The sequence below is a fragment of the Synchiropus splendidus genome, chromosome 4, assembly GCF_027744825.2.
Source record: "Synchiropus splendidus isolate RoL2022-P1 chromosome 4, RoL_Sspl_1.0, whole genome shotgun sequence".
Taxonomy (NCBI): domain Eukaryota; kingdom Metazoa; phylum Chordata; class Actinopteri; order Syngnathiformes; family Callionymidae; genus Synchiropus; species Synchiropus splendidus.
In genome coordinates this window covers 7,019,921-7,047,590 of record NC_071337.1, presented here as the reverse complement: position 1 = coordinate 7,047,590, position 27,670 = coordinate 7,019,921, and the positions used below count along the sequence as shown (strand labels likewise).

General features: G+C 45.3%; 4 protein-coding genes across 5 annotated transcripts; 2 read left to right on the top strand and 2 right to left on the bottom strand.

The window, feature by feature from the left end:
• Window positions 1-159: 159 nt before the first annotated feature.
• On the bottom strand, window positions 160-3,394 carry ppt1 (palmitoyl-protein thioesterase 1 (ceroid-lipofuscinosis, neuronal 1, infantile)). Its single transcript, XM_053862248.1, has 10 exons — window positions 3,204-3,394; window positions 2,153-2,280; window positions 1,879-1,988; window positions 1,692-1,819; window positions 1,471-1,541; window positions 1,282-1,384; window positions 1,141-1,231; window positions 974-1,072; window positions 711-782; window positions 160-647 (listed from the first exon to the last, which is right to left on the bottom strand). Exons 2-10 carry the CDS (start codon window positions 2,268-2,270, stop codon window positions 525-527), a joined length of 915 nt encoding a protein of 304 aa, XP_053718223.1. The 5' UTR covers window positions 2,271-2,280; window positions 3,204-3,394; the 3' UTR covers window positions 160-524.
• Window positions 3,305-8,464, top strand: LOC128757159 (ras-related GTP-binding protein C-like). Its single transcript, XM_053862247.1, has 7 exons — window positions 3,305-3,697; window positions 4,169-4,372; window positions 4,441-4,640; window positions 6,441-6,555; window positions 6,622-6,764; window positions 6,832-6,998; window positions 8,065-8,464. The coding sequence occupies exons 1-7, from the start codon at window positions 3,518-3,520 to the stop codon at window positions 8,181-8,183; spliced, it is 1,128 nt and encodes a 375-aa protein (XP_053718222.1). The 5' UTR covers window positions 3,305-3,517; the 3' UTR covers window positions 8,184-8,464.
• Window positions 8,465-9,461: 997 nt separating this feature from the next.
• Window positions 9,462-22,931, top strand: LOC128757161 (four and a half LIM domains protein 3-like). Its single transcript, XM_053862249.1, has 6 exons — window positions 9,462-9,543; window positions 19,890-20,053; window positions 20,252-20,426; window positions 21,519-21,691; window positions 21,755-21,941; window positions 22,095-22,931. Exons 2-6 carry the CDS (start codon window positions 19,898-19,900, stop codon window positions 22,244-22,246), a joined length of 843 nt encoding a protein of 280 aa, XP_053718224.1. The 5' UTR covers window positions 9,462-9,543; window positions 19,890-19,897; the 3' UTR covers window positions 22,247-22,931.
• meaf6 (MYST/Esa1-associated factor 6) lies at window positions 22,923-26,729 on the bottom strand. 2 transcript variants are annotated; one of them, XM_053862250.1, is made up of 8 exons: window positions 26,563-26,729; window positions 25,855-25,970; window positions 25,681-25,768; window positions 25,565-25,610; window positions 24,660-24,852; window positions 23,964-23,993; window positions 23,506-23,539; window positions 22,923-23,226 (listed from the first exon to the last, which is right to left on the bottom strand). In XM_053862250.1, exons 1-8 carry the CDS (start codon window positions 26,650-26,652, stop codon window positions 23,212-23,214), a joined length of 612 nt encoding a protein of 203 aa, XP_053718225.1. In that variant the 5' UTR covers window positions 26,653-26,729; the 3' UTR covers window positions 22,923-23,211. The 2 variants fall into 2 exon arrangements, with proteins under 2 accessions (XP_053718225.1, XP_053718227.1); XM_053862252.1 differs by lacking the exon at window positions 23,964-23,993.
• Window positions 26,730-27,670: the final 941 nt, after the last annotated feature.

The following is a 27,670-nucleotide window of genomic DNA, read 5'->3' as shown; positions in this document are numbered from 1 at the left end:
GGAGGAGGCCCAGGGACGGACCCAGGATACAATGGGTTGGCCTCAATGCTCCTGACCCAGAGGAGGTGTCTGGGGCCGAATTCGGGGCCTCTTCACTAACCTCAGATACTTGAACCCAGCGTACGTTATGTGATGGACTCGCACTAACAAAGCACAGACACGTGTTCAGATGAGTTTAATGAAGTTCACTCATATCACCGCCGGGTGGCAGCAAAGCTCCTCGTTCGTACATTTCACAACTCGTTTATTTTGTTCTAGTTTCCATCGACTCTATGAAACAGATCAGCAGTTTCAAAATATTAACAGTAAATTAAAGTGTACATGGCTGTGCTCCAGCACACACCAACAACTCCCCCTGCTTCTCAATAAAAGGCCAGCCGTGGAAGCAACAGTTTATTCTACAGTACACATTAAAATAAAGCATTAAGACTGAGCTGACAAAAGTAAACAAAAAAGTAAACCATGAGCTCCAACATACAGCAGCAACACCACCGATCAGTGCAAGACTCTTGTTCCCCTCCGACTCAGCGCAGGTAAGGCAGCAGGTTCTGGTTGAACCACTCTCTGGTGAACTGCAGGTGATCTCCGTCTGTGGCCAGGAAGACCAGCTTCCCGGCCTTGTCCATGGCTGCCAGGCCCAGACGATCCTGCACAGACACCACAGTCTCAGGACGCGGCTACAGACCTGGGAGCCTGGTGACAGGTGGTACCTCGATGTAGAGGGCGCTCTCCTGCAGGGTCTCTGTCTGCTTGGCCTGGCCTGCCTTCAGGAAGCCAAACCACTGCGGGAAAGAAAAACGTGGGGGTGAGGATACTCGGATGAAGTTGATCTGGTTGGTCACCAATTCTTGACAAAGCACTACCTTTGTGAGGACCCTGGAAACCTAATGCTCAATTTGAGGATGAAGACTTTAAAATAACTGGGTCATTACTACTACGGTCCCCACAAAGATAGATGTGTGTTACGTCTGACCTCTGTGTCGACCGGGTCCACCACCGTGTCCTGCAGGAACTTGACCAGAACAAACTTTTCGAGCAGCTGAAGATTCTTCTTGTACGTCTGGTTCACGACCTTCACGGGGGACAAGGAGACGCCAGTCAGCAGCTCTGGAACCAGGACAGAGGCTCCGCCTCACTCACCCTCTCCTGGTTGATGTCGGCCAGGAACAGACTGTGTATCTTGTACAGGTCGTCGTTCAGCGGGTCGTGCCAGTACTGGGCCTGAACCAGACTGAAGGAGGAAGGTCAGCGTGAGGTTAGGCCACGCTCACAAACACTTACTGTTTCTGGACCAGGTCCGAGTAGGCGCCGCTGTTCAGGGCTTTTCGGATCAGGTCGCACAGAGTGGAGCTCTCGCCCGGGCAGCGCGGGAGTCCGTACACACCTGCCAACACACACACACACACACACACTCAGCTCCACACAACACTCACCACACACAAGTTTCTCAGTGACCAGGGCAGCAGGTACCTTGGTGCTGACCGCCGACTGAGATCAGAGTTTTCATCGGTGGAGAGGGACAACGCTGCGCCACGGCCCTCCTGTGAACACAGATGACATTACACGTCAGGCACTGCTTCAAAACATCACCGTAAATAGTTAGGTAGTTTATGTTTTTGACACAGAAATTTCAACATCAACCAACAAGTGAGTATGTTTCTGCTGTGGTAAAGAGTCCAGCTGGTACGTACAGAAACTGCCCCCCCTGGGAGAAGCCCATGGCGTTGTAGCCTCCCTTCAGCTCCGGGTCCTGAGCCAGCTGCTTGCAGACGGACGCCACCTGCTCGTTCACGTCCATGAAGAAGCCGTTTTCTGTGTCCTGCCGGGACAAAGAGGAAGAATCAACACAAACCATGTTGGCGCCGCTTCAACGGTTACCTCCACAAAGTTCTTCCCGATCATCAGTGACCGCACGTAAATGCCTGGAATATCCTCCTCGATCATCTTCTTGATGGCTCCCATGCTGAGAGGGTTGCAGCAGCTGTCACCTGCACAGGACAAGGCAGGTGCATAGAGCCACGAGCATGACACAACACACACCGAGCAAGAAGACTCGGGTTTCCTCCCCCAGCGCAAACATACACTGGGGTTAACTCTGGTCTGTGACCCTCTAACCTTCTCTCAAATGTGGTGACGCAGGTGGCGCACTCACCCATGCCGTGCCACATCACCAGAGGCACCGTGCCATTGCTGGGGTCAAAGAACGGGACGCCGGAGACCAGCAGCAGCGGCGCCAACAGGAGCGAACTCAGAAACCCCGCAGTCATCATCCTGTGGACCCTGAACAGTCACATGGTGCAGGAAGGAAACTTGTGAAAGGTTACACAACTGTGGACGGTTGGAAGGTTACTGAGAACAAAATCCTCCACTGTCACGAGGAGAGAACAGTGGAGACACGGTCACTCCAGATGAAAAACAACAAACGGAAGTTGAATTAATGCATGGTTTAAAGGTTTAAATCAATTTATTAGACGTCATTTCAGCAAAAGCATGAATATTTTTGTGTCTCATTTCAAAACAATCACATGTCGATTGATGAACTAGCTTAGCAGTTGTTCTTTTATTTACTTGTGAAATTTTTAACTTTTTTTTTTTTTAATTTTGTTGAAATATGAGACTGGCAAAAGAAGAGTAATAAGAAAAAAGATTTTGTTATCAACCAAACATTTTCTGGCAAAGCAACATTTCAGATTTACCTCCTGTGTATATTGTCTGTATTTTTATAGATAAATTTACAGATAGATAGATTTACAGACAACGCTACTTCTCACAGGTGCACGTCATCAAACAGTTTAAGTAAATGTGTGTCCACTTGCTTGAAATAAATCTGAATTCAGCACCTTGTTTTGAAATATTAATCCTCAATAATAAAAAAAATAAGATTTTCTATTCAAATATTTGCACCTTTAAAAAACGCGACATGTATGACACACACAAACATGAATGTATGGTCACGTCATGAAATGGAATATTAAGACTTTACACGACAAACTGGGCGATTGACAGCTTGAACGCGTAGAAAGTATTCCATGAAATAAATGAGTTCAAGCACAATGGCGACGTTAACGCGATTGTTAAAATGGTTGCGTCGTTTACACCAAATCTCTCAAAGGGCTCGACCCCTGTTAATATCTGAGAATCTACCGATGTTGACACGAACGTGATTCTCATTAAATTGAGCTTAAAAAGACGAAAAATCTTACGAAGGTTTGTTGTTTCCAGTTCTTCCTGTATATTTGTTGGGTAGCAGGTCACATGACAGCGTCTGTCGTCAGCAGCCAATAGGATTAAAGGGGCGTGTCCCTCCGCAGTGTGACCGACGCACAACTTGTGACCAGTTTGCTAATGAACTTGAATGTTATGCAGAAACGAAGACTTTCTCGCTGAAAGTCGAGGTTTCTCCGGGTGTCTGCTCCAAACGTGGTTCCCTGACTTGACGCTGTGACGCGCATGCTAGCTAGTTAGCTTCCAGACCGGCTAACAGTCCGGGAGTCTGCGCCCCGACAGAGTCTCGAGGATGTCGATCCAGTACGACGAGTCCGTCCTGGCCGGAAGTTACGACGCCACCTCGTTCCCCAAAAGTTTTGGCTACGGAGTGGACGAAGAGGAGGACCTGGAGGAGAGCGCTGCTGCTCATGACAAGCCCAGGATCCTCCTGATGGGACTGAGACGCAGCGGCAAGTCCTCCATCCAGAAGGTAGAACCGACACGCGTGAACAAAATCCTCACATAATGAAGCCTGATCGCGAGAGACAGGGAAAACAGAAAAGCGTCCGTGGGAAAAACCGAGTGGGAGAAGTTGTTTAGTGCTTGGTTATGAGCTGGAGTCAAAGCGTGGCCCGTGGGCTTCATGCAGCCCGGCCGGTGCAGCTGTGTGGACCATGTCAAGTCAGATAGAAACTATGAAGCTGAGACTGCACAGATTAAATGGAACCAGAAGAGTGGACATGAAGCAATCTGTCACTATACACGTCCCTCTATTGTCAGATGGGGGGGCTTTCATTCAATAGTCTCTTTTAAATTATTGCTGCTGCCAGCATGTTTTATTTACATAAAAATATTTATTCCAGTAACTAACGCTGATGTCTCAAGATGTGAAACCTATTCTTTCTTCTTTTAACAGCGCTCCTCTCGGGCGCCTGCTCTATTTGTTTTCTGTTCTTCTCAGGTGGTGTTCCACAAGATGTCCCCCAACGAGACCCTGTTCCTGGAGAGCACCAACAAAATCCACAAGGACGACATCTCCAGCAGCTCCTTCGTCAACTTCCACATCTGGGACTTCCCCGGCCAAGTGGACTTCTTCGACTCCACGTTCGACTGTGAGATGATCTTCTCCGGAGCCGGGGCCCTCATCTTCGTCATCGATGCTCAGGTCCGGGTCGCGGAGAGAGAGCTCCCCCGTGCTGCAGTGACGGTCGGTGCTGACGGCTGTGTTTTCAGGACGACTATGTGGAAGCCCTGGGAAGACTCCACCTGACAGTGACCAGAGCCTACAAAGTCAACCCAAACATCAACTTCGAGGTCTTCATTCACAAAGTGGACGGCTTGTCAGATGACCACAAAATAGAAACCCAGAGAGACATCAACCAGCGAGCCAATGACGACCTGGCGTACGTCAGCCTGGAGCGAGTTCATCTGAGGTGAGGCGCCTCCGTGGCGACAGGCTTTCTAGACCAGGGGTGGACCAGCTTATATGCTGTGACCGTTGAGAGGTGCTGTCAAATCCAAAGAAATGAGCGCAAGAGAGAATTGAAAATAAAAGTCAAAATTTAAAAAATGCGCAGAGAATGTTGGTTTGACCTATTTTATTTAATATAAACCACATTCAATTTAAAGATTCTCAATGTATCTCACACATTTCAAAATCTACTTTCAATTCTGGTGTATTTTAAGGGACAAGAAATACTCCTAAAACAGTCAACAGACAAGACGAACAATTAAAAATAAATACGTTTTAGTTGCATCATAATGAACAAAACACAATGCACAAGACAAAACTGTCAGAAACATTTCAAGGTGATCAGTTTTATAGTTTGACTCCAGGAGGGCCACATAAAGACAGTCAAAGGGCCGCATTTGGCCCCCGGGCCGCACTTGGCCAAGGTCTGTTCGAGACTTAATGTAACCTCACTTGCTTTAAGGGTCGAGCCTCCTGGTGGTTTTCTGCGGTACTGCACCAAATGTTATGAAATGAAATACAGATTTGCTGCACGTCTATGAGTCATAGCACTGTGACCACCCTGTCATGTTGTGGTCATGACATCATCAGTGTGTGTCTTTAGGGGAATGAGTAAAGCAGGAAAGGGGAAGCTCTCATAGTACGCGGGTGACACACTCAACCATGAAGGGCCAAACTGTTGAACCAGGTGCGAGTCATGGACCAAACAAAAAAGGAACACTTGTTGAAGCATTCCTGCCTTTCCAAGTACATGCGTTAGCCTCATTCAGCATGAACTCAAACATACCTCTGCTTGCATATTCTCCGTTGAATTCTCCTTGAATCCTGTAATCTCCAAGATTACAGTTCTCTTGGGATGTTCCACGACTGTGGTGTAGGTGGTTTCCAGCCATGAGGTCCGTGAGGAGATGTTGGTTGAGATCTTCACAGTCAGTTAAGGAGTACAGTCTAGTCTTGTCCACCAGAAACCATGATCCATTCTTCCCAATCTTTGGGTGAAGTTGTCGCAGGATCAGGCTTTTAGCTAGGAGGGCGTCCGGGCGTCTGCAAAACATGAAAAGATGGACGCCCGATTCTCGACCGTAGCTTGGCTGCCAGCGTATGCTGGTGTATGGCGGCGTCATCGTTTTTTTTTCATCTTTTGCAGACGCGCAGATGCCCTCCTAGCTAAAAGCCTGAGCAGCATATACAATTGTTGCTTCAGACGATCGAGGATCTGTCTTAAGCCTCTTTTCAACTTGGGTCCTCACATGATTTTGGTGTGGTTTGTACAGGTAGATACACCTGTATGAGTTGACATTCCCCTGTAGTGTGAACACTCATCTCATGTTCCCCCTATAATTCCCCATCACACTGTATATTTTAGCTCCTCAATATTAGCACCATAAATCCCTCAAACATCAGGTGTAGAAACATGGCCCCACGAGGACTTCAAGAAAAGCCTTCTCGGGCTCAGCAAGGCGATCATCTCAGTCACGTGTGGACTTGGTGAACATCGCTGTGACGTGTCACAACACATGTGGTCGACCTCTCACTGTTTTCATGGCAGCGATGCGGTGTAGGGATGTGGCCATGCAGCATCTCAGCGCAGTATCATGTGTCAACACGACCAAATGCAAAGGGTTTGATTCTTAGCTGCCTTGACACAATGTTGGTCCACCAACGCTGGAGAGACAGTGGCAACAATCCCACTTAGATTTGAGTTCACTCAGAAGACGTGTCTGTGTACCGTAAAGTTCACTAGTTTATCTGCCCATTCCAGCTTCTACCTGACCAGCATCTACGATCACTCCATCTTCGAAGCCTTCAGCAAAGTGGTGCAGAAGCTCATCCCCCAGCTGCCAACGCTGGAGAACCTGCTCAACATCTTCATATCGGTATCATTTGGACGCGTTTCGCTGTCCACTGCGGGGATTTTGAAACGTCTCTGCTGATGTCTGCAGCATTCTGCCATCGAGAAGGCCTTTCTGTTCGACGTGGTCAGCAAGATCTACATTGCCACCGACAGCTCTCCGGTGGACATGCAGACCTACGAGCTCTGCTGCGACATGATCGACGTCGTCATCGATGTGGCCTGTATTTATGGGTGGGGAACCTCTCTTCTATAATCTGCTGGGCCTTGCCAGCTGACCTCTTTGTGTTTGGGCGTGCAGACACCCGGAGGAGAGCCCGACAGGCGGCGGCTGCAGAGGTTCCAGCTACGACAAAGAATCTCTGGCCATCATCAAACTCAACAACGCCACAGTGCTGTACATGAAAGAAGTCACCAAGTTCCTGTCAGTGGTGTGCATCCTGCGGGAGGAGAGCTTTGAGAAGAAAGGTAAAACGGTAGACAGCAGGCCTTTAGCGAGAGAGGTCGTCTTGGGCCCTAAACTGCAAAACATGAAAAAATGGACGCCCTCCAGCACTCAAAACCAGACGCCCTGTTTCCTCAGCGGGACGCCCTGAATGTACTATTAGTGCCTGTATAATGCACAACTTGTAGCGTCATCTCACTGGTTTACATTAAATTGTGTTTCCGCCCAGTAATTTATGATCCAAATTCGCAGATTTTCAAACCTTCTGAAACAATATTTTTCTATCATCGCCATACTTGTTTACCGCCATGCTGTCGCGGTGATCCACATCACGACACTCGCAGCATGGAAGCACTATTTGGTCATTTCAGAATGAGAGGAAATAGCATAACAGGGATCAAAATTCGAGTAGTTCTATTGAATTATGTATTGTTTGAATGAATGAATGTTGCGGTTGTGAAAGTTTCGAAAACCATGACAGCTGATACAACTGCTTATCTTGCATCAATATATGAAAACGGATGTAGACGCATGGCTGTACACACGATGGCTTGTAGTAAGGGAAATGATCATTATAAATTTTATTATTATTATTATGATGATTTAAATGAATCAGGGTCAGCCAAGTAAAACAGTTGCCCAGGGGACCCCTGCATCTCAGAGTGATACTGTGGCAACAGGTACCTTTATTTGACTCAGATGCTTGTTTATTTGTTGTTTATCAAGTTATTTTGGTACAAATAGATGTTTACAGCTTTGTTTTTTACAAAGCAAGTTGTGAGTTATGGGTTGGGGCCAGGGTCTTTGGACGCCCTGTTTCAACATCCTAGCTAAAAGCCTGGTAAACAGTGGCGCTATGGTTTTGACCGCTTTGGTCTCTACTGTATGGAAACAGTCCACAGGTCATGAATAACTGTTCAACTTCAACAAAACAAGCTAAAGCGTCTACAAACTCCATCAATCTACATCTACCATCTATATTCTCACTCCCTGATACTGTTTCCTTGAGGGATCAGATTCGCCTCACGACGACGTTATGTGTCTTATCTGCTCAGTTTTTCATGCCAAATCTGTCTCTCGTCTCCTCAGGTTTGATCGACTACAACTTCCACTGCTTCCGAAATGCGGTCCAGGAAGTGTTTGAGGTGTCACAAGACCTTTTGCACAAGTCGGCGAAGTATGCGGCTCTGAACGGACGGGCTGTCTGACTGTGGGGGGGGCCAGCAAAAGCACAGGGGCACTTTCCTGTAACACGCCGTTGCAGCGCAGCTTGGGACTCAGGCGCCGTCTGTGGGTGATCTGCAGTGTAGCTCCTCACACTTCTCTGTGCACAAAAACGGCTGGGTTTCGTTGCTGACTGCGAGTTGTGTTTACAAACTTGGCCAGTGTTTTCTGTGAGTGATCCTGTGAAGAGCAGAACTGTGCCAGTACAATCTTCAAGCCTTAGTGATTCACGATGCAATTCCTGTTTGTAATGGATGAAATAAAAAATGATCTATTTTTGTCATTAAAATCATCATGGTCAGTTCATTAGATCTTCAATTGTAACTTGGATGGACTGTGAAGCTTCATGAAGCCTCATTATCAGAACACCCTAGGTGGTACTGGATAATCTTATCTTAAATAAACATTTTCAGGGAACCACATCACTTTAAAACTGACAGCACCACCAACTGAACCCAGAAAATGAGGCTTCATGAAGCTTCGGTGATCAGCTCTGAAGCTACATTACTACTACACTACATTACTCAATGTGGTGAGCATCTCAGGACGTCCTGAATCCTCTATCAAAAATATGGCTGCAGTTTTTTTATTTATTTAATATGAATATTTTATTTATGTGTGTTACAGCGGCGCTTTCCGCGTAAAGTTTCAACAGCCAGTGGAGTATCTAATTTATTTTTTATTTACTTTTTTAATTCAGTCAGTTCCATGTATGAACAGCAGGTGGCGGCATGTAGTCGTTAATATGTTATTATTGCCTGCGCTTCTTTAAATTTGTTTTTGAAGTGAAAGTAAGGGTGTCATTGGACTAAATACAAGACGTTATTTAAAGTTTTTTTTTTCAAGGAGCTCCTGACAAGGTTTCTAGTCCACGGATTGTTGTTCTCTCACTCACCTGAGAACGAGATTCATTCATTCATTTTCTGCCACTGATTCTCCTGTCACCCTGGTGGATGCTGGAGTCCCATCCCAGCGGCTCGGGGCGAGGCCCGGGGGACCCCCTGGAAAGGTCCGCGAGGGTGGCTTCTGAATCCAACTGAAACCTGAGAAACTTCTTACTGGAGGTTTTTCCACTGATGCAGCAGAAGAGAGGAGGGAAGAAGCGACTGAAAATATTTCCAGCGTCGCCACCATGTATTTAAAATATTGAGTTACGACCTGAAAAACAGAGTCGTACCTCATTTTGGTTTGAACTGCAGTCGAGGTGAAGAGGAAGAGGGAGTGGAGAGACAGAGGGGAGGGTGGTGTGAGGGGGGTGAGAGCCTGGGACGAGGCTCTGTCTGTGGAAAGTCACTCCTCAGACGTCTGCCGAGGATTAAGGAGCTGCCGATGCACCAGGGCGAGGTAAAGACTGCACACTCACTGTTCTTAGAAGCCAGGAACAAAATCATTTCTATATTCATTTCATTATTTACTGTCGAGCTTCATTGTGGAAAAAGTCTTGCTATGAAACACTGCTTCATTTTATTGAGTAACGTGTGATGTGAAAGTTAAAAAAGAAGTTGGTGATGGTGCGTTTAAGTGTGCTTTGGAAAGGTGGTTCATCTCTGTTGCTCTTGGAGTTCTTCTGCATCTTCTCTGAGACCAAACTCATCGGTAGCTGAAGATACAGCGCGTCTCATTTTTACGAGTGTCGTGAACGCAGCAGAATTGCATTTTCATAGATAAATGAAATCAAGGACATGTGCGTTCAAAATGGCTTTGACTCATCACTTGTAGTGCTGAAAAGAAATGGATAAAGTGTAAAGTCTTAAACCTCAATATCTGATGTGGAGCACTGATGTTCAATGACCGGTCACTGATAGAAAGCTCCAAGTTTCCCGATGTGTTTGGATGAAGTAGCGACTTGAACCTTGACCTGAGAACATCAGTGACTTCATCTCCTTGGCTGAAGACGAGTGACTGAGTGAGAGAAGCCTGTTGAGTTCGGAGTGATGTCACGTCTCTGCACCCCCCGAGCCCCAACTCTGCTCATAGTTTCCATCAGCACAAACACACACACACACACATGCTTGCAGCACTCCGAATGTTTGTCCTCTCACTTTGAGAAAAGAAGTCTGCTGCTCCAGATGTTGCAACCACAGTCATGCTCCGTGTGTGTGTGTGTGTTTGTCCTCAAGTTTGGGGCGACTGCACAATGACTGGAAGGGTTCCCAAAAGCAGCAGAGTAGTCTGTCATTGTCCAAGTTAAAAGACTCTTCTGGGTTCATCTGGAAAACAGGCCACCAATTCTAGAGCTCTTCCCAGCTGCATGGGGCGGGAGACAGTGGGCGCCCTGGACAGGTCACAAGTGCACACACATAATCACAACGATACATAGTCCTCACTGAACTGAATTATGTTACCGGTGTGTGGGAGGAAACCAGAGCGCACAATAATATAGATATATAATGCATGTTTTTGAGTCATTAAAATTGTCTTTTATACCTTACGGCACTTGTTAATACCAAACCATTAACAATTTCTTTCTTATATAAAAAAAATGTAAATATAGTAAATAAAATATTCATATATTTAAAATAGTTTTAAATTATGATATTTTTAACTACATTTTCAAATTACAATTTTGCCAAGTGATTCTTTTAGCTTGTTTCTATTTATACAATAAATAGAAACAAATGTATTATATATATTATTATTAGTTTTTTTTTAAACACCTCACCCGTATCTGTGTTTAATAAGGTGTTAAATGTTCCATTAAAAAATATATCTATATATTTTTTTTAATTTAAAAGCTTATTTTAAGTGTTATTTCAGTGAAACACGCTCACAGACGGAGCGCCTTCTGTGAGAAAAACAAAAGTAAACATGAAACAGAACGGGGTCTTGGGAAACAAACATTGTTCAGTGGGAGCGAGCAGGACTTGAACCAGGAACCCTGCTGACCGCTGGCAGCGTGAAACACAATGTGTTTACTTGTGTGTTTGGACAATGGTGGTTCCAGTGTGTTTACGGCTGAGCTGAAGAAACACATGGAGCCTGTTGTTTCAAAAACAGTTGGATTATTTTACAGCGTGCGTCAGGTGGTCCTTTGTTTTATTTTGTTGTTTTGGTACCTGTTTCTGCAGCGTGTCAGTCGTCCTCTGGACACATAGATAAAAGATGAGTCGCTTCTTCGCACTCACAGGGAGGCAACTGACTCCTGACACGCGGTCATATTTTCATTTTTGGTTCCTGTTGACCTTGTCAAACAAGTTCCACCAAACACCGATGTATGTCTTTAGCAGAGTCTGGCGCAACAGCTCATTAGCACGGTGATTAAATCAAAGGTCAAAAGGTCAAATATCAAGACAGGAAGGTAGGAACACTGATGATGAAAATTGTGCATTAAAGAATCACATGGGACAAAAGATGCAAAATAGAAAAAAAAACGAAGAAAGAAAAAGAAGAATTAGACAAAAATATGTGTGAAAAATAGACACATAAGTTATGAAGGTTAGAAACTGGAAAGTGACATGACTCGTTGACTCGTCACGCACTTCTTACTCACAAGACACAAAGTTCCAGACGTGAACTCACACAGATAATGTGTCAGGAGAAGGTGAGTCACGGCGGCTCACCTAAAGTGGAGCGTGAAGCTTGTGTTTGTGGAGTCAGTGGGCGAGGCCAAGGGGGCGGGACAGAATTCCCTGGCGTTATCGTAAAGAACGTTTGTCACGAGAACAACAGCAATGAGTGATCACCACTGCTGACACATCTGAAGAATAGATACATTCTAGGGTTGTGAAAGCTTAGAAACATATAAAATAAATACATTTTAAGAATAAAATGTTGATGTGTTTGAAATAAATTTAAAAAAAATATTCAACCTTCCAAATTCCATTACAATAAACATTATCAAATATCTTAAATCTTAGAGATGAAAGTATGAGATAAAAATGTAAATATTAGATAAAAAGTCAAAATAATATAATCGAATCGAAAAACTGGCAATGATTATACGAAGTAAAATCCAATGAAGTGTAATGTAAAGTCAAATTAGTGAGATAAAAAGGATAAAAGGTAATAAAAGTAAAAAGGAATAAATGAAAAGTTAAAAAAAAGGACAAAGAAAGCTCAGTAATGACTCACAATATGACCTACAAACAAAGTAAACAGGTGAAAGTGATGAGATAAAAACCAGAATAACCAGGTTAAAAGTCAAAAGTAAAAACTCAGGTGATGTGTTGAGATAAAAGGAACCATCGACTGAGTCGTAAATGAAGCGCTAATATTGACTCTCGTTGCTGGAGAATAACCATTCTGTTCATATGAAACTGGAGTTTGGATTGGCACCCAGTTCAATGAAGAATTGGACTCGGTAAAGTTTACGAGCTGTCAGAGGTCGCAGTTCTAAACACATTAACTCTGCTTTATTGGCACGTTCATCTCGTGGTCCAGTGGCGAGTCTGGCCGTCTTGTGGAGGATCCATAAAACTGATGAGACTTGCACCTCAGACACACACCTGAGATGTCTTCACGACAGCTGGGGAGGTGAAGAGGTCGTGCACCAGTGGAGTCTGAAGGTCAAAAGATGGCCCACAAATAAATTCCACTGGTGAGGCACGGGAAGCTGGCTGGTTATTTAACGCTGTGTTTGAGCAGCTGACACGGCCTGTAGGAAGTGGCGCCACATTGAGCGTCTTTGTGCTCCAGATGAAAAGCGGCAGTCACATGACGCCAACAAAAGAGTCACTTTGTACTTTTTCTCCTCCTGGAGTGTCACGTTTACCTCGCGAGCTGCAGGGCGCCTCTATTGATAGGACTTTATCAGACTGCTCCAGCCCGGTTGTGTAACCGAGCGGCCGACAATATAAGGACTGTGTGGGACCGTTGAAGGCCCCTAATCCACTTCAGAGAGGAGGCAGTCAAAGTTACCTCATTATTGACTCCTGCTGTAAGTGGAAACACTCGTGCTCGGAAGGTGTTTCTCCCGCAGAATGCAGCGATTGAGTTCAACTACAACCAAAGGCGTTCTGTCGTTGAAGTGGCTAGTTTCCGAGGGACCAGGCGCTCACAAACCTGAATTATATTCAGTCACGGAAACACAGAAGAAAGCGCTTCAAGCCTCTGACCTTCTGTCAGTCCAGGCCTGACCTTTTCAGGAGTTAAAGACAGCGATGTCCAATCTGTTTTTGGTCCTACCACACGTCGCTGACGCCAAAAAAATATTCGTCTTGTTAAAGCCCAATACCAACACCTCATTTAGACGTCAACAACTGTGCAATTCCGAAGTGCGCTTTTGATTGTGGAGCTTTCTTTTTTCCTTTCTCTTCCTTCTTTATTGCTTTTCTCCAAATTGGTTCTCTCTCTTCCTGGCTTTTTGCCACTGACCTGAGGTTTAAGAGCTACCAGGCATGTTTGATGTTGCACCACAGAGAAGAAGCCCTTTAGAAAGTGGACTGGTGATGTACCAAACGTCCGTCTCTTTAAACCTTAGTGAACTCCAAAAACATCTAAGAACCATTGGCTTCTGGCTCCACTCTTTTCCTTTTCTTCAATGCTGCTTTGCTTATTGTCCATAATGTTTGAAGCTTCAGTCAGACAAGGGACAGGTGTTCTGGAGCACAAAGAAATGGAGGACACAGCCACTAGTTGAACAGTTTCCCTCTGAACGTGGTGCCAAATATGTGGTACATTGCTGTGGGGTTGCAAGATCAGATTGCTTGCTACAACTCAGGATCTCCACCTTTCTGGCCCAGTGTTTCAGACTCAGCACGTACACCTCGTGGCCCTAGATCCCTGTGGCCCTGTTCCATTGCCAGTTGAGGTTCTTCTTCTTTCTTTTCTAACAAGAGGGTCGTGGCATGTGGGGGGTGGATATACAAATGTTGAATCTACATCCAGCGATGCAGCAATTGTTGCTCTTTTTAGACTTTTCTTTTGCCTCCGAGCCTCAGTCTGAATCTAGTCTGGTAGCTTTAAAGCTCCTATGTGAGTAAGGCAAGATTTGGAATGAATTTCTGAGGTCGTTCTGGAGAACCAAAAAAGGCTCTATTCTACAGCCCGTGAAGTAGCATTTGTTGGCGTGGCAGATTTAGCACATGGCTATATATTTGCTGGGCTGGGTTTTATTACGTGTGACAGCAGTGACAGCATCATGGAACGATCTGGTTTGCAACCTCAGACACGTCCAAATTCCTCCACGGGGAAAATAAACACCAACAGCCGCGTGCAGCTTCTGGGCCGGGTCATTAGGTACTGTCGAGGAGCGAAACTCTGAGCCATGAAGGGACATGAGGCAGGACGCCTGCCTGATGATGAAGGGGGATGACTTCCATTTGGGCCCCAGATACAAGGATCCAGGGGCCAAGAGATGCTGGTAAATCTCTCCCAGGAATTCAGCGCAGCCACGCGCCCAGGAGGAGTGTAAATAGTTCGTCTTCCAATGCAAGAACACCAGGATGGATGACTGTTTGGTTTACTGAGGACAGCGGAGGCGACTTCTGGTGTCCGACAGCGGGACACCTGGTGGGTCAACGCTGCTCATGTCAGTCTGACATCTTCTTGTGACTTGCTTTTCTACGCATTCCTCCTCAGAATTCATGATCGGAGAAGAGAAGCAGCTGGTCATGTACAAACATCACTCTCACTGCAGGCACTTCCTTCCTTTCCTTCCTTGCACTGCCTCTCAAACACTTCAGCAACAAACTACAGTATTTTAAAGCAGCTTCCTCCAACAGAAGCTAGCTCTTGCTGTTGGTAAACTACCTGTCTGAGGTGAAAAATTCTGGACTCTTAGTAAGAAGACAGTTTCGGCTTGGATATAGTCAAAGGACAAGTTCCTATAACGTATAGTTCAGAAAATGTGCTTCCCATATCATGGCAGTCAATGAAGCTGCAGACTCTTGGGCTCAAAGACTTACAACAAATCCTCGGTGACTTTTGACTTTAACATCCATGTTCTTGCAAGTTTTCCCAAAAACGTATGTGACATGCTGCATCAAACCTCTCGTGGATGATGGCTCTTTGCAAAAGTATCATGACAGGAAGAGACCTCAGGCAGACCTTTCCGTGCCGTAGGAACAGAACTGTTAAATGAACCAATCCATTTTTATTTGGAGGTAAATATTCTCAGCAGTCACGACACAAGAAACACTTGAGGTCTGTTATATTCACCTCAATAGGAGCAGATAATAATAGTTTCTGGCACTGATAAATCCTGGCATTCTGGGGCAGAATGGAGGACTCCAGCTCCAAATGTGCCAGTGAAATAACTTGAAAGACATTTTCGGAGTTTAACAAGCAGCTGCCTGCACTCCAGAGCCAAATAAACAAACATGCAAAGTGAGATGTTGGCTGTGAGTATTTAGTCCGAGAGAGACCATGAGATTGCTGCTGGTTGAGCATTAGCATTGCTTTCCGTTCACACCTGAGACTGAAGGACATTCCAGGCCGCTCCGTATGAAGACAATGTCAGTCAAATCCAGACAACGGGCCATTCATCCACAAAAATGTTTTCAGTATCCGGTTTGTGCAGTATATAGATTTCAGTGTCTCTCTTCATGTGTACAACCAAACAATGTCATACCTCCGCTTCTCTAAACGGCTGCCTCTCACCCAAAAAATCATCCCTTCTGAGGGACAATGGGGGTCAACAGAGTAGAGCTTGTTCCGCAACCAGAAACATTCAGACAAAATCGTTGCATTGCCGTTCTTTTCCATTTTTCCACGCCACATTCAGACTGAGCATTTGTACTGTATTACATTGTTGTCAATGGTTCATAACTGAACCATTTTTTAAATAAAAATTGGACAGGAAGTTGTTTGTTTTTGTGAGGGGAAGGTTAGTGTCCCAACAAGATCTATGGAGGGAGGGTCTGTGTTACCAATATCCTCGACAAGCCTTTGACCTTAAAGTTTAGTCGGGAGGAGCAACACTATCTGAGCACTGCGATGCATCTCTCGATCCTGCAGGAATCAACCGTACCTCCCTAAAACACTGATGCTGGGAACCTTATCTCCTCAAAAAGCCCGGGTCCAGGGTCTGCGCTTGTTGACAGACACCAGCTGGTGGCACACGTGTGTTTGCAGATGTGAGTGAGGAAACAAAACATAAAGCTAGAATCTGTTCAGACTGTGTCAGGAAGGAAAACCATTGTCTCTGCATTCACCCGTTGTGGAAAGACCAGAATAGAAAATCTTTCAGCGGGAAGTTGGGGTCAAATTCCACATCCAGACGGACGATTTCACCCAAAACAGAGTGAGGAAGTGAAGCGCTGTCTGTGTCCATGTTGCGTTGACTGCAGAGGAAGTGGGTTTGCTATAGGGACGATGAAGGGATCCATGGATGTGGGAGCGCCTCCAGGGCGCAGAGCTGCTGTAGGACGTGGAGGGTGTTTATCTTCCCAGTGTTTATCTAAAATTGCTGCATCATTGGATATTATACACAAAATGTTTGATAGCACCCAGAGAATGTAAACGCCACGCTCGCAAGGAGCAAACACTACCTGTAGTTGTCTGCGACCAAGGGCTGGTTGAAGTCTTCCCAACTTCAGAGATGTTTTCAGAGGAAATAAACAGGTCTCATGAGTCCGCAAAGCGCTCGGGGTCAGCTTTTAAATGACATCAGTGACGTTTCCCTCGACAGCGGCGGTCCCGAGGTCATGGCTCCTCCATCCCGCAGGGATCGTGGAAGTCTCATGATTTCGCAGCTGCACTCTGTATCTTTTCTGTCATTTAAGTAGCCTGAAATAGAAAAGGGAAATTATCAACGATAACATTTTCCAATGGGAAATATGTAAGAGTCTGTCCCTGTAAATATTCCAGATGTTGGTCATCAAAATCAGCTTCCTGGCACCATCCATTGGCACCAAACTCCCTTGAGAGGCAAAAACATGTTTGATGAATTGAGGATTGCTTTAATAAACACAATTCTTAAAAATATTCAACTTTGACTTGGCTTGCTCAGAAGCTCCATTCAATTTCAGGGTCATTCTTATGGTCACCTCTGTGTTATTCCTTCTTACCTGGGGTCTCCACTGGATGCATTCTTATCCACATCCTCTGCCACCTGCCAATCCCCACCACACGTCTTTTCCAACTGGCGCTACAAAGGATGTGCAACTCATATTTGCTCATTCCAAACTCCTGATCCTGAATCAGTCGCCATCTTCTCTTCTCTCAGTAAAATCGGTGGTGTCCTGAACTCGGAGTGCACACGAGAGAGTGTCAGGTGTGCCGTGGGAAAATGATCCAATTTCACCTCATTTGTCCGGAGATAGAGGTGGACGATATGATGACATTAAATCATGACAATTTGAAAGTGTTGAGGAGCACAATGCGCAACTTCCTGCTGTTTTTAAACCTGATGCGCCTCTAACTTGACCACACACTTTCACCACAGATCCATGGAGGAAGGGATCCTTGTCGGACCCGCAGCGCCAAAGACTGTCTGCACCGCAGAGCTAACGGCTAATGTGACAAAACTTTATTGATACTCATGGAGAGTCAAAGTTTCCTTTGTGATTTAGAAGAAGAGAGAAAGAATAATTGTTTTTCTGAAGGCAAAGAATGCTAAGGATTTGTCTGGAAACTCAAAACTACAATAAAATCATACAAAAGAGAAGTGATAAAACTGAAACACTTATTTAAAGTAAGTAAATAAATAAATAAAACATTATATATTTCGCCAAATTGTCCGCCCCTTTCTGGACACATTTAAAAAAAAAATATTTCTGCAATTTGTTAATGCAAATATCCTGGCAAAATAACAACCGGGTGTCAGTGCTACAGTTTCTCACAAATGAATAGGGATTTTCTATAGGATTTTAAGCACAGGTGCTCTTTGGCCAGGTTCCTTTGGTGGTGTGCCTCTGGATTTTTTCAATGAACCAAGGGTGCCGTGGCTTGAAAAAGGTTGAAAAATACTGTTGTAATGGATTTAGTTTAATGGTTTTCGAGCACTTCAGTCAGATTGTGGAAAAATACTGAGGTCCCATGTCACCTGCACCATCCAGGTGTCCAGCTTCAGCATACAAGCAGTCCAGAACTGCTTCAACTGGAAGCAGTGCAGTATCAGCCTTTTTACTTAGTAGGAGAGGAGCAGTCAGAGACTCAGAGTGGAGCACTTCTGGTCTCTCTATAACAGCCCCAGACAAACTTCACAGACTCTGCCTTTTATGCATCTTTGCAACTAGCATCTGTAACATCATGTGTATCATTTATCCTCTTCTTTTACAAAAGAATTTCCTTGCGAGAGTTAGGTTTGACAGATGCTTTTGTCAAACTTTCCTATTGTGATGGATCATATTACCTTTCATCTGAATCGACTTATCATTTGAAGCCACTGACATATGCCATCGGCTTGCTTGAAAACAGCCTGTAGAATAGCAACGCTTAAACACTGTAATCCTGGTAGGTAATGACACTGACAGGCTCTGAAGACCCAGACATAATAAAACCAGTAGACACTGAAACATACACTGAATGTGTAGCTACCCTGGAGTCTTGGCCCATGTCTGTTGCGCAGTGTCAATATGGCGGGTCCAAGACGGCAGAACAAAGACCAGAAGTGGGGCAGGACCATGAGTGTCAGAGGTAACCATCAGCAAGACACGCTACAAACCATTGAAATCCAACCAAATTGCCAAGCCTCTGAGATCACATGTGCGGGACTGTGAGAATAATAAATAAACCACCTCCAGCTGTTGAGCAAAGAACAACTTCCACACTCATGCGTCAAGACTCCTAAATGAGTCCGACATATGGTGTTGACTTAATGAGTGTGAACAGCAAACAATGAAGCGCATCTGTGGAAACAGGGCTACTTCTGCTTCACAATGAGTCTCAGCTGGACGAGGAGGTTTGATGGACTCACAGAGAACTAGTTTCAGCTTCACCCCGGTGAATCAAGAGTCTGACCCGCACCATTATTGCTTAGAGTAAATTCAAGTTCACAGTGAAGCTCATGTGGACAGAGCAAATAAGTCAGATATACGATCCGGCGAGGCCTTCGGGCGTAAAGCAAACACAGATGGAAATAAACCCTTTGAAACAGAGACTGGTGCTTTGACAACAATTACAAACCGCCACAGGAGGGTCCGGGGTAGAACGAGAGGGTGGGGGTGGGCGACTTGAAATGCTTTTGGTGCGCGAAGTGAGAACAGTGAAAAGGGAGGAACAGTTATGTCATCGAGGATCAGATTTAGTGTGAGTCAGCCCTTTTTGGTTTTTCTCTGCGACAGCTCTATAGTAAATAAGTGGGTGCCTGAGGCAACAGTTGGTGTGAACCTGCGTCCTTTCTGTGTGGAGTCTACATCCTCCCCGTGTTTGTGTGACACTCTTGTTTCCTCCCACAGACCAAAAACAAACCATATGTGATAGGCCTCTTCAGTGTGTTCCCCACCTCTCGCCGCCAAGTAGCTGGGAGCGGTTCCAACCCACTGCATAATAATTGCTTGTTTTTGCCCCAAAAATACAAGACAAACAATTTTAAGGTTTTGTTTTCCTTCCTTGGTCAATGTGATCACGCACCATGACCCTCATTGGTTGTCTTCTTCATCTCCAACACTCTTCTCTCCTGCATTGGGCCTTCCTATCTTTGGACCCATACTTCCCAATGAGTGCCTCCGATGTTCTCATTTCTGACCCGATCCATTCCAGTAACTCTTAAATAGAGTTGCTGTTTAGATGTCTATAAATGGGCTACAACACTCAACAAGAAACTTGTCGTGGTATGAAACAAAAGCTCCTGCGTCATGTGTCCGCAGGAGGCGTCATGAGTGACCACTTCGACTGCAATAGCTGCAAAGAGTCCCTGTACGGACGCAAGTACATCCAGGTGGAGGACAACCCTCACTGCATCCTCTGCTACGAGCGGCTCTACGCCAACACCTGCCAGGAATGTAAAGAGCTCATCAGCCACAACGAAAAGGTAGGTTTTCCTGCTTCTCATGAGCATAAGAATTTGACTGGTTATGTAGGCTGAGTGGAGTTTCTATGTCCTCCCACTGCTGGTGAGGGTTTGTGAATGGCGACATGTGTCATGGCCTCTCGCCCTCTGTGGCAGGGACGTGCTCCAGTCGCCCATGAACAAATGGCTTGTATCAGCTGAACTCTTGAACTCCTGCAGGAACTCTTCTATGAGAACCGTCACTACCACGAGAGCTGTTTCTGCTGCTCTCGCTGCAGCCGCTCGCTCGCCGACGAACCCTTCACCAGCCAGGAAGACGACCTGGTCTGCAGCAACTGCTACTCCAATGAGTTCTCCTCCAAGTGCGTCGGCTGCGACAAGGTCGTCCTTCCAGGTACAGGATCGTAGGTGGAGTGACTTCAAGTCACAATAACCTGATCCAAGTGACTCATCCTCCTGTTGAGATCTCAACGTTCCGCCTCTGACCTCACAGCTGTGTGGTTTGTTAACCAAGTTTGAAAGAATCTGGTTGTGATTGAGACGCTTCCAGAGCAACATACCAGAGCGCTCACACATGCATTCTTATCTTAACAGTTTAAGTCAACTGGGCCGCCGACTCAAATCTGACAGGATGATTGTTTCCTTGAGCTGCCCAAAATATACACCCCAGAAAGCGTCTCTATAGCTTCGGTGTGACGACACGACGGCGCAGCTGGTATCAGATGACTGAAAATTACCAGGTCCTGCGGGGAGTGTGGGATAATGTGACTCGCAAGCATTTTCTTTTTCTCTGCTGAGCAGTCATTTTGTGTCACTCCTCTCCCCCCAACCCCCACTTTTCTCCAGCCAAGCTCGCCGTGTTTGTCAGCGATTATGGGATTTGATGCTCAATTTCATGAGCATGTGAGGTTCCAAACCCTTCTTAAACATTTGAACTCAAATTTTCCAACAACCGTCTATTTATAAATAAGTGGCCCACAAACCAATAAGAATCTGACCTAGTCTTTCGGCTTCCTGGGAAACAGCCCCCCGAGTTTTACGCCCAAAAGACGCCCTATTCGAAAGATGCTGGTTTCCACTGAATGTGGAATCTGTGCCACACGACTGAAGCAAGGTGCTTCCTTCCAATCTTCTTGTCAAACCACACGAGGCGGCCGACTTATTCTCCAGTTCACACGAGTATTGCAGCATTCAAAAGCAAACCAGCTTTGTGGGAATAGAGTCATATTATTGGATGTTATCTACCACGTCTGTTTTCACCACAAAACGCAGGAAATAGTGCCCCAAAGAATGATGGGGTTACCCCACTACAGCACTTGCGTCATAGGCGCGAGTGTGGCCTCATCTAAAATTCGCAACAGAAGAATGAACGTCAAAACAGTATTGGGTTTGGGTTAGCAGCTAGCTGGGGAGGTCCTGCTCACTATTTTATTCTACAAAGGAGTAAAGCATTGTCTGAACAAATTCCACCTCTCCTTCACCACAGGGTCCAGGATGCTGTCGTACGGAGGAGGAACTTGGCACGAGAACTGTTTTGTGTGTCATGGCTGCGAAAAGCCGATCGGTGCCGGCGCGTTCATCCCTGACAAGAACAACAACTACTACTGCGTGCCGTGCTACGAGGGAAGGGTGGCACCGCAGTGCAGGCACTGCAGGAAGGTGAGCAAACCATGGTTGTCGTGGTAATGTAGGGGTGACTAACGTCGACTTGCTCACCCGCAGCCCCTGACCAAGGGCGGGGTCACCTACAAGGACGAGGTCTGGCACAAGGAGTGTTTCCTCTGCACCGGCTGTAAAGCTCCGCTGGCCGGTCAGCCGTTCACTTCGGAGGGAGAGAGTCCCTACTGTGTCAAGTGCTTCAGCAGCCTCTACGCCAAGAAGTGTGCCGGCTGCAACACCGCTATCACAGGTCAGAGAGGTTCAGTTGTTCTGCTTGTCTTCAACTATTATATTTGTTAAGAGAATGTCATTGGATTCAGGGTCATGGCGGGAAATACCTGTCCTACTGTCCTAAAGAGCCTCAACTGTTGCAGTGTATTTTGGGACTGTTTTTGTTTTGCAGGCTTTGGAGATGGCAAGTACATTTCGTTTGAGGACCGTCAGTGGCACCAGCCGTGCTTCAAGTGCTCCCGCTGCTCCGTGTCACTCGTCGGCTCCGGGTTCTTCCCGGACCGGGACCAGATTCTGTGTGCAGACTGCAACAGTGACGACTGACGACAACGTCCCTCTCGCACATGCTTGGATTCACTTTCAGCGTGATGCTAAACTCAGTATCTTGCAGCTGTGAACAAGACTTTTGTGACTTATCCACATCAGCTGTTACATTATGACCCCAGCAAAATGTATATTCTGAATTCACAGCGGAGCATCTTGTATTTTAGGGCGATACTGGTGTGACAAGGGAGGAAGGAACCCACCTCACGGCTGTCAAGTCTGTGGGGTCAGAAGTTGGTGTGTTGACCATTCTAAAACTCACCACCGCAGTCAATAGTAGGGGGGGTTACAGCATAGAGGGTGCAACTACTCTATAAACACAGGTCAAAGGTCATAATGTTAAGGCTGATCGACGTTCATCACAGGCTATTTTGACTTGGTTTTGTATGTGTTCAACATAATATTTTAAATGTTTGCACCAAAGCTTGTGCTTTAAATCTGTGTATTTTGACAAATATAAAAGAAAATCATGATTTTGCCTGCGGTTCTTTTAACAACCACTTTCCAACATTTATGTTTCACAGAGAAGTTTGTGGTTCTCGGGCGCATCCTGATTTCACATTCCCTTACGAGCTCGACGTCGGTGTCACAGACCTAACCCATACTATGGCGCCCCCCGTGACAGAAACGTTTTACTGTAGCTGATGTAAACTGCAATAAAACAGAAGCTCGGAAATGCAGACAGAGGAAACACCTTTTTTCGTTTTTATTCAGCATAAACAATCGCGAGTTTGGATTCCACTGAACCACCATAGAGACAAAAAACATATTTTGGCTATAATGAGCCATGACTTAAAAAAAAATGGTTTGACATGTCACCTCTTTACATAATAAATACTGTCAGGGGAATTTTCTTTTTATCATCACAAAATGTTTACACAAAAGAGAAACAGATTACAGAAAGAATATATTGAAAAATGTATATAAAAAAATACAAGGACTTGAACGTCTGGTTGTCGTCATGGTTAGGTGGAATAATCCTGTGGAGGGGAAGAGAGGGAAAATAAGTATAATGTAAAGAGACATAAAAATGCATGCAACCACTAAACAAGATTTTAAATTACAACTCTATTTTCAGATACATTATTGATCTTGGGATTTATCAGTTACAGCCATAACTTCCTAATTTCATCTGTGATTTTGATTGGGAACATGGACTAAAAAAAGTTGAATTCACCCGAAAAAACTCTGACATGTTGAGCTACTTATGTGTGTTTAACTTGCTCACACCCAGATGAACAGAAAAGAGCTTCACTTACTGCTCTCGGTTTCTTGTTGACCTTCATGTCAAACCTGTGAGGGACATAAAAGATAACACAAGCTGCAGATGAACAGTTTCCAGGAGTGTTCAAAGGTGAGATGAAAGCAACAGAGGCACTAGTGTCATGAGAAAGTCTATTAAAAAAAACAAGCCCAGAACACTAAATGACACTCGATGGAAACAGACTTGCAGCCAAATGTCGCATAAGCAGCACCGGGCACTGCTGGGAGTGAAGAGCAAACATGGAATGAATCTCTCAAGACGAACAGATGACAGCGCCACCGACAGCATCTAATGGTCTCTGAAGCTGAAGCACATTCCAAACACCACATCGTAATGAAGAGTCAGACATGCAGCATGCTACCAGCTGAGATGAGGGAGGAAGACTTGGGAGAGATTAGGATGAAGGTCAAGATGCGGCAGAGCGGAGGATCAGGAAGTAAAATTCAGACTTACTCGAAGTCATAATCAAACATGGCAGAAGGGCTGAAGGGGGAGGAGGAGGGAGGAGGACGGAGAGGGCAGCGTTAGGGGAGAGGAAGAGAGCAGCAGCTTGTTAGTTCACAGGTCTACACATCACTGCAGTCCAATTCAGAGATGTCGCCCCCTGCTGACTAAGCTCAGAAGCATCAGGGGTCAAACCTTCCACATTTGACCCCTCTATGAGAAGAACTTTCACTCATCTTGTGTTCCATTTTGATCGACGGCAGTACACAACGGAGCAACAGTTTAACTGTGACAATCAATGAATTATGGTATTACATGGTCAATGCAACCATCGGAGGAAACATTATGACCACTCGTATGATATTTTTTTGACACCAACACAATGTACTTAATAAAACCGGCTAAAGCAAACTCAATATTTGAACACACATTTTCAAAAATGCGAAGACATGGAGGAGCATTTCAGAACCATGAAGGCCCATATCACTAAAGATTGTGAAGATTTTGCATTTGTGAATCAACTATTGAAAAGACATATCAAAATGTCTGAGCCCAATGATAGATGAAAGCACACCATCTGCACCCCCTTCATTAGGTTTCCAAAACAAAGTGAGCAAAAACTCAGTGTCTCCAATGCAACTTGAAGACCACGTAAAGACAGGATTTGATGAATATGGCAAACAGGAGGCAACATTTTTCGTCTACCTGTGTCTGTTTTTGTTCTTCCGCTTCTTGTGGCTTCCATGATGGCTGCCTGAGGAGGATGAGGACGCTGCCTTCTGAGGTTTCAGGTCCTGTAGCGTAGAGTCTGGGTCTTCCGTGTCTTCCTGGCTCGGCTCGTTCTCTTGATTCTGAAGGTCCGGTGAAGCATCGCTTTCAGTACCGCTGCCGGCCTCACCTGGGAGGGTTGAAACTACATTAAAACATCAAACAGTGGAAGCTTCAGACAGAGACCCAGTGAGTACCGTATTTCCACCACGTATGTCCACCACCTGAATCTGAAACTTTTGCAAACATCCATAGTGGGAACTTTCATGAAAGAGGTTGAAGACAGCTGCTTCAGCTGAGTGCTCTCCCTGTCTCTCGGAGCATCCCTAGTTTTTACAGTTTAAAGAGCCTTGAGCTGGCAAAAATATTGAGCCTTGTCACATCAAACCGATGACATCACCGGAATTTTATTTACCTATACCGCCCGCGTGTCCGCAGCTCTGCAAACAGAGGCGATCTACTGGGGGTAAAAACAGTGCTTTTTGAACACTTTAAATGTAAATAAGATGTGAGGACTTCAAGACTGAAGTTCAGAACATTGGCAAGATTATTTCATGAGTCAGTCTCGACGCTGGACCCCGTTTTAAAGGATCGCTAGAAGTGATCCTCATGCATTTTCTGTGGCACAGACAGCACCACTGCACCTGCAGCTTATAGACCGGTGCGGCTTATGTATGAAAAAGACCTTTTTTCCTTCTTAGATTTTGTGGGTACGGCTGATATTCCGGTGCGCTCTATAGTCCGGAAAATACGGTACATGTAAGGCAGTGACCCATCAGTAATACAGCTGTGATGGAGATACAGTCGACAGCAGAAGGGAGAAGTAGTAGTCAGTGACTTACGTTTGAGGTTCATATGATCTGGGACTCCACCAAGAGCGCACACAGCCTGCCAATGACAATGTATCCATGAACACGCAGCACCGATAACAGAACATTGATCGATCAAGACAACTTACTGAAACAGATGTGACTGAGGACTTGCTGAATAAACGCTCTGCCTCCTTGAACTTGCGGTTTCGTCTGTCAGTCTTGCTGTTGGAGTTTCTGTATATAATAAAAGTAGATATATTTTGTACACTAGAAAATGACGGACAGACGGTGACCCTCCAGCGGACGGTGGCTGTACGTACTTCTGGTTAGTGAGGTATCTGTCCCATCCTCGGATGATGTTGCCGTACATCTGAGTGTCTTCAAGGTAGCTGCCTTCGAATGCATATATTTGCCTCTCCAGATTCACCAAGGTCTCCTGAAACATTGAGTGTCCATCTTACGTTTACACAACAATCAAATACGGTTCATGTTATGATGCTTCAATTCTTCATCTAATACTCACTTCAGACCTCAAAGACACGTTTTAAAATGCTATACAACTCGAACACGCTAAAGAAAATAAAGACTAACATGTGGGCAACTCTTTCAGCGCGCTTCATAAAACCACAATAGACACCAAAATGTGAATAATACTGCGTGCACATGAAGCAGAACACAATTTTGCAGCATCATTTTAGGATTATCGGAAATCGCACGAGCTCGAATCCTAACAACGCGAGATCTTGTGAAGCGGCGGCTAACGTTAACGTTACTTGAAAAAATAACAGGTAAAATTTGTCTAAAATTAACGTCCTATGTGGGCGAGCATCTATAAACGCGTGTTCTGGAGTAATACAATATAAACCGGCTCACAATAACCGCACCCAAACTAGCCGTAGCATGTAGCCGAGCGGCATTAGCCTGGTAGCTAGCGCTAGCTGCTAACGCAGCAACACAAAGAGGCCTCGGCTTCCTGAAGAAGACTCAGCCAAACCGGCGTGTTTCAAATATGACGCTGGAAAACTCACGGCGAGCTCTTGTTTCCTCTTCACCAGCTCGGCCAGCTCCCGGCGAGTGTCGGGGATCTGCGGTGGAGTGGCTTTCGCATGCATCGCCATGACGGACAGCAGGGCTCGGAACAGTGGCGGGCTGTGTTCGGGTTGAACGTCGTCTTCGTCAACAGGTGGCGCTAGAGCACCGTGACATTCTTCATCACCGCCAACTCGTCCCCGAAGGGGTCGCGCGAGTAACAAGGTGAGCGTTTAGTGTCTCCTTTTTATTTCAGTAATGCACGGCGCATTTGGATTCATGATATCAAATCTTCATATGAACTGCATCAGGTTTGGTATTCGGGTGTGGTTCAGTTCATGTGCAGGTAGACTGTGAAATAAATGGGAAAAATCGCCAAAATAATTTCCTATATTGAGTATGTCCGCTACTATCCACCTATTCATTCTGCTGTCGATCTGAGTTTGGGTTGCGGGGTCAGCAGCCGTTGCATAGAAAACCAGGCTTCTCCTCCCATGATCAGCTCCAGACTCCAGAGAGTTTCGCACAAAGGATTTAGAGGAGCTTCATAAGCAATATGGATCACTTCTAGCGGCTCAATCTTTCCTAAACATTTGTCATAAATTCACATAAAACATACTTCAAAATATAAATATAATAATAAAGGTCTGTTAGAAAGGATCACATCAGACAACCCAGTAAGAAAATCTATATTTTTAAACGCTCCACATGAGTCATTTCAGATGAGATTATATATCAGTTGCCAACAGCAGCCTGGAGGCGCTCTCAGCTGCTGCTGGTCAGCCACTCCGACAGCTGAGATTTTTGGATGACATGCACCACAGTGCCAACTGCTGGAGGGCAGGGGCGGCCGGTGGAGTGTGACTGTGAACAATGTGACTGACTGGCATGAGGCAGCGATGACTGCGCAGAGACAGATGGATACATCAGCTCCAGAATGTGTCACGTGTCCAGCTAATTATTATTATTATTATTATTATTATTATTATTATTATTATTATTATTATTATTATTAAAACAGAAAGCACGTTTTTTTCTTTTATGTAATCATTTAAATAATAATAATAATAATTTAAAAAACAGAGTGATGTGGCTGTCATAATTTTT

Coding starts and splice junctions, on each gene's coding strand:
- ppt1 (XM_053862248.1), bottom strand. CDS start 2,270: ATGATGACTGCGGGGTTTCTGAGTTCGCTCCTGTTGGCGCCGCTGCTG. Junction 1,820..1,878: donor TCGGGAAGAACTTTGTGGAG/GTAACCGTTGAA, acceptor TTGTCCCGGCAG/GACACAGAAAACGGCTTCTT. Junction 1,232..1,281: donor TCGGACCTGGTCCAGAAACA/GTAAGTGTTTGT, acceptor TTCCTCCTTCAG/TCTGGTTCAGGCCCAGTACT.
- LOC128757161 (XM_053862249.1), top strand. CDS start 19,898: ATGAGTGACCACTTCGACTGCAATAGCTGCAAAGAGTCCCTGTACGGA. Junction 20,427..21,518: donor CGACAAGGTCGTCCTTCCAG/GTACAGGATCGT, acceptor CCTTCACCACAG/GGTCCAGGATGCTGTCGTAC. Junction 21,692..21,754: donor AGTGCAGGCACTGCAGGAAG/GTGAGCAAACCA, acceptor GCTCACCCGCAG/CCCCTGACCAAGGGCGGGGT.
- meaf6 (XM_053862250.1), bottom strand. CDS start 26,652: ATGGCGATGCATGCGAAAGCCACTCCACCGCAGATCCCCGACACTCGC. Junction 25,769..25,854: donor AGATACCTCACTAACCAGAA/GTACGTACAGCC, acceptor TATTATATACAG/AAACTCCAACAGCAAGACTG. Junction 23,994..24,659: donor AAGAACAAAAACAGACACAG/GTAGACGAAAAA, acceptor CTCCCCCTTCAG/CCCTTCTGCCATGTTTGATT.
- LOC128757159 (XM_053862247.1), top strand. CDS start 3,518: ATGTCGATCCAGTACGACGAGTCCGTCCTGGCCGGAAGTTACGACGCC. Junction 4,373..4,440: donor TCTTCGTCATCGATGCTCAG/GTCCGGGTCGCG, acceptor CTGTGTTTTCAG/GACGACTATGTGGAAGCCCT. Junction 4,641..6,440: donor CTGGAGCGAGTTCATCTGAG/GTGAGGCGCCTC, acceptor TGCCCATTCCAG/CTTCTACCTGACCAGCATCT.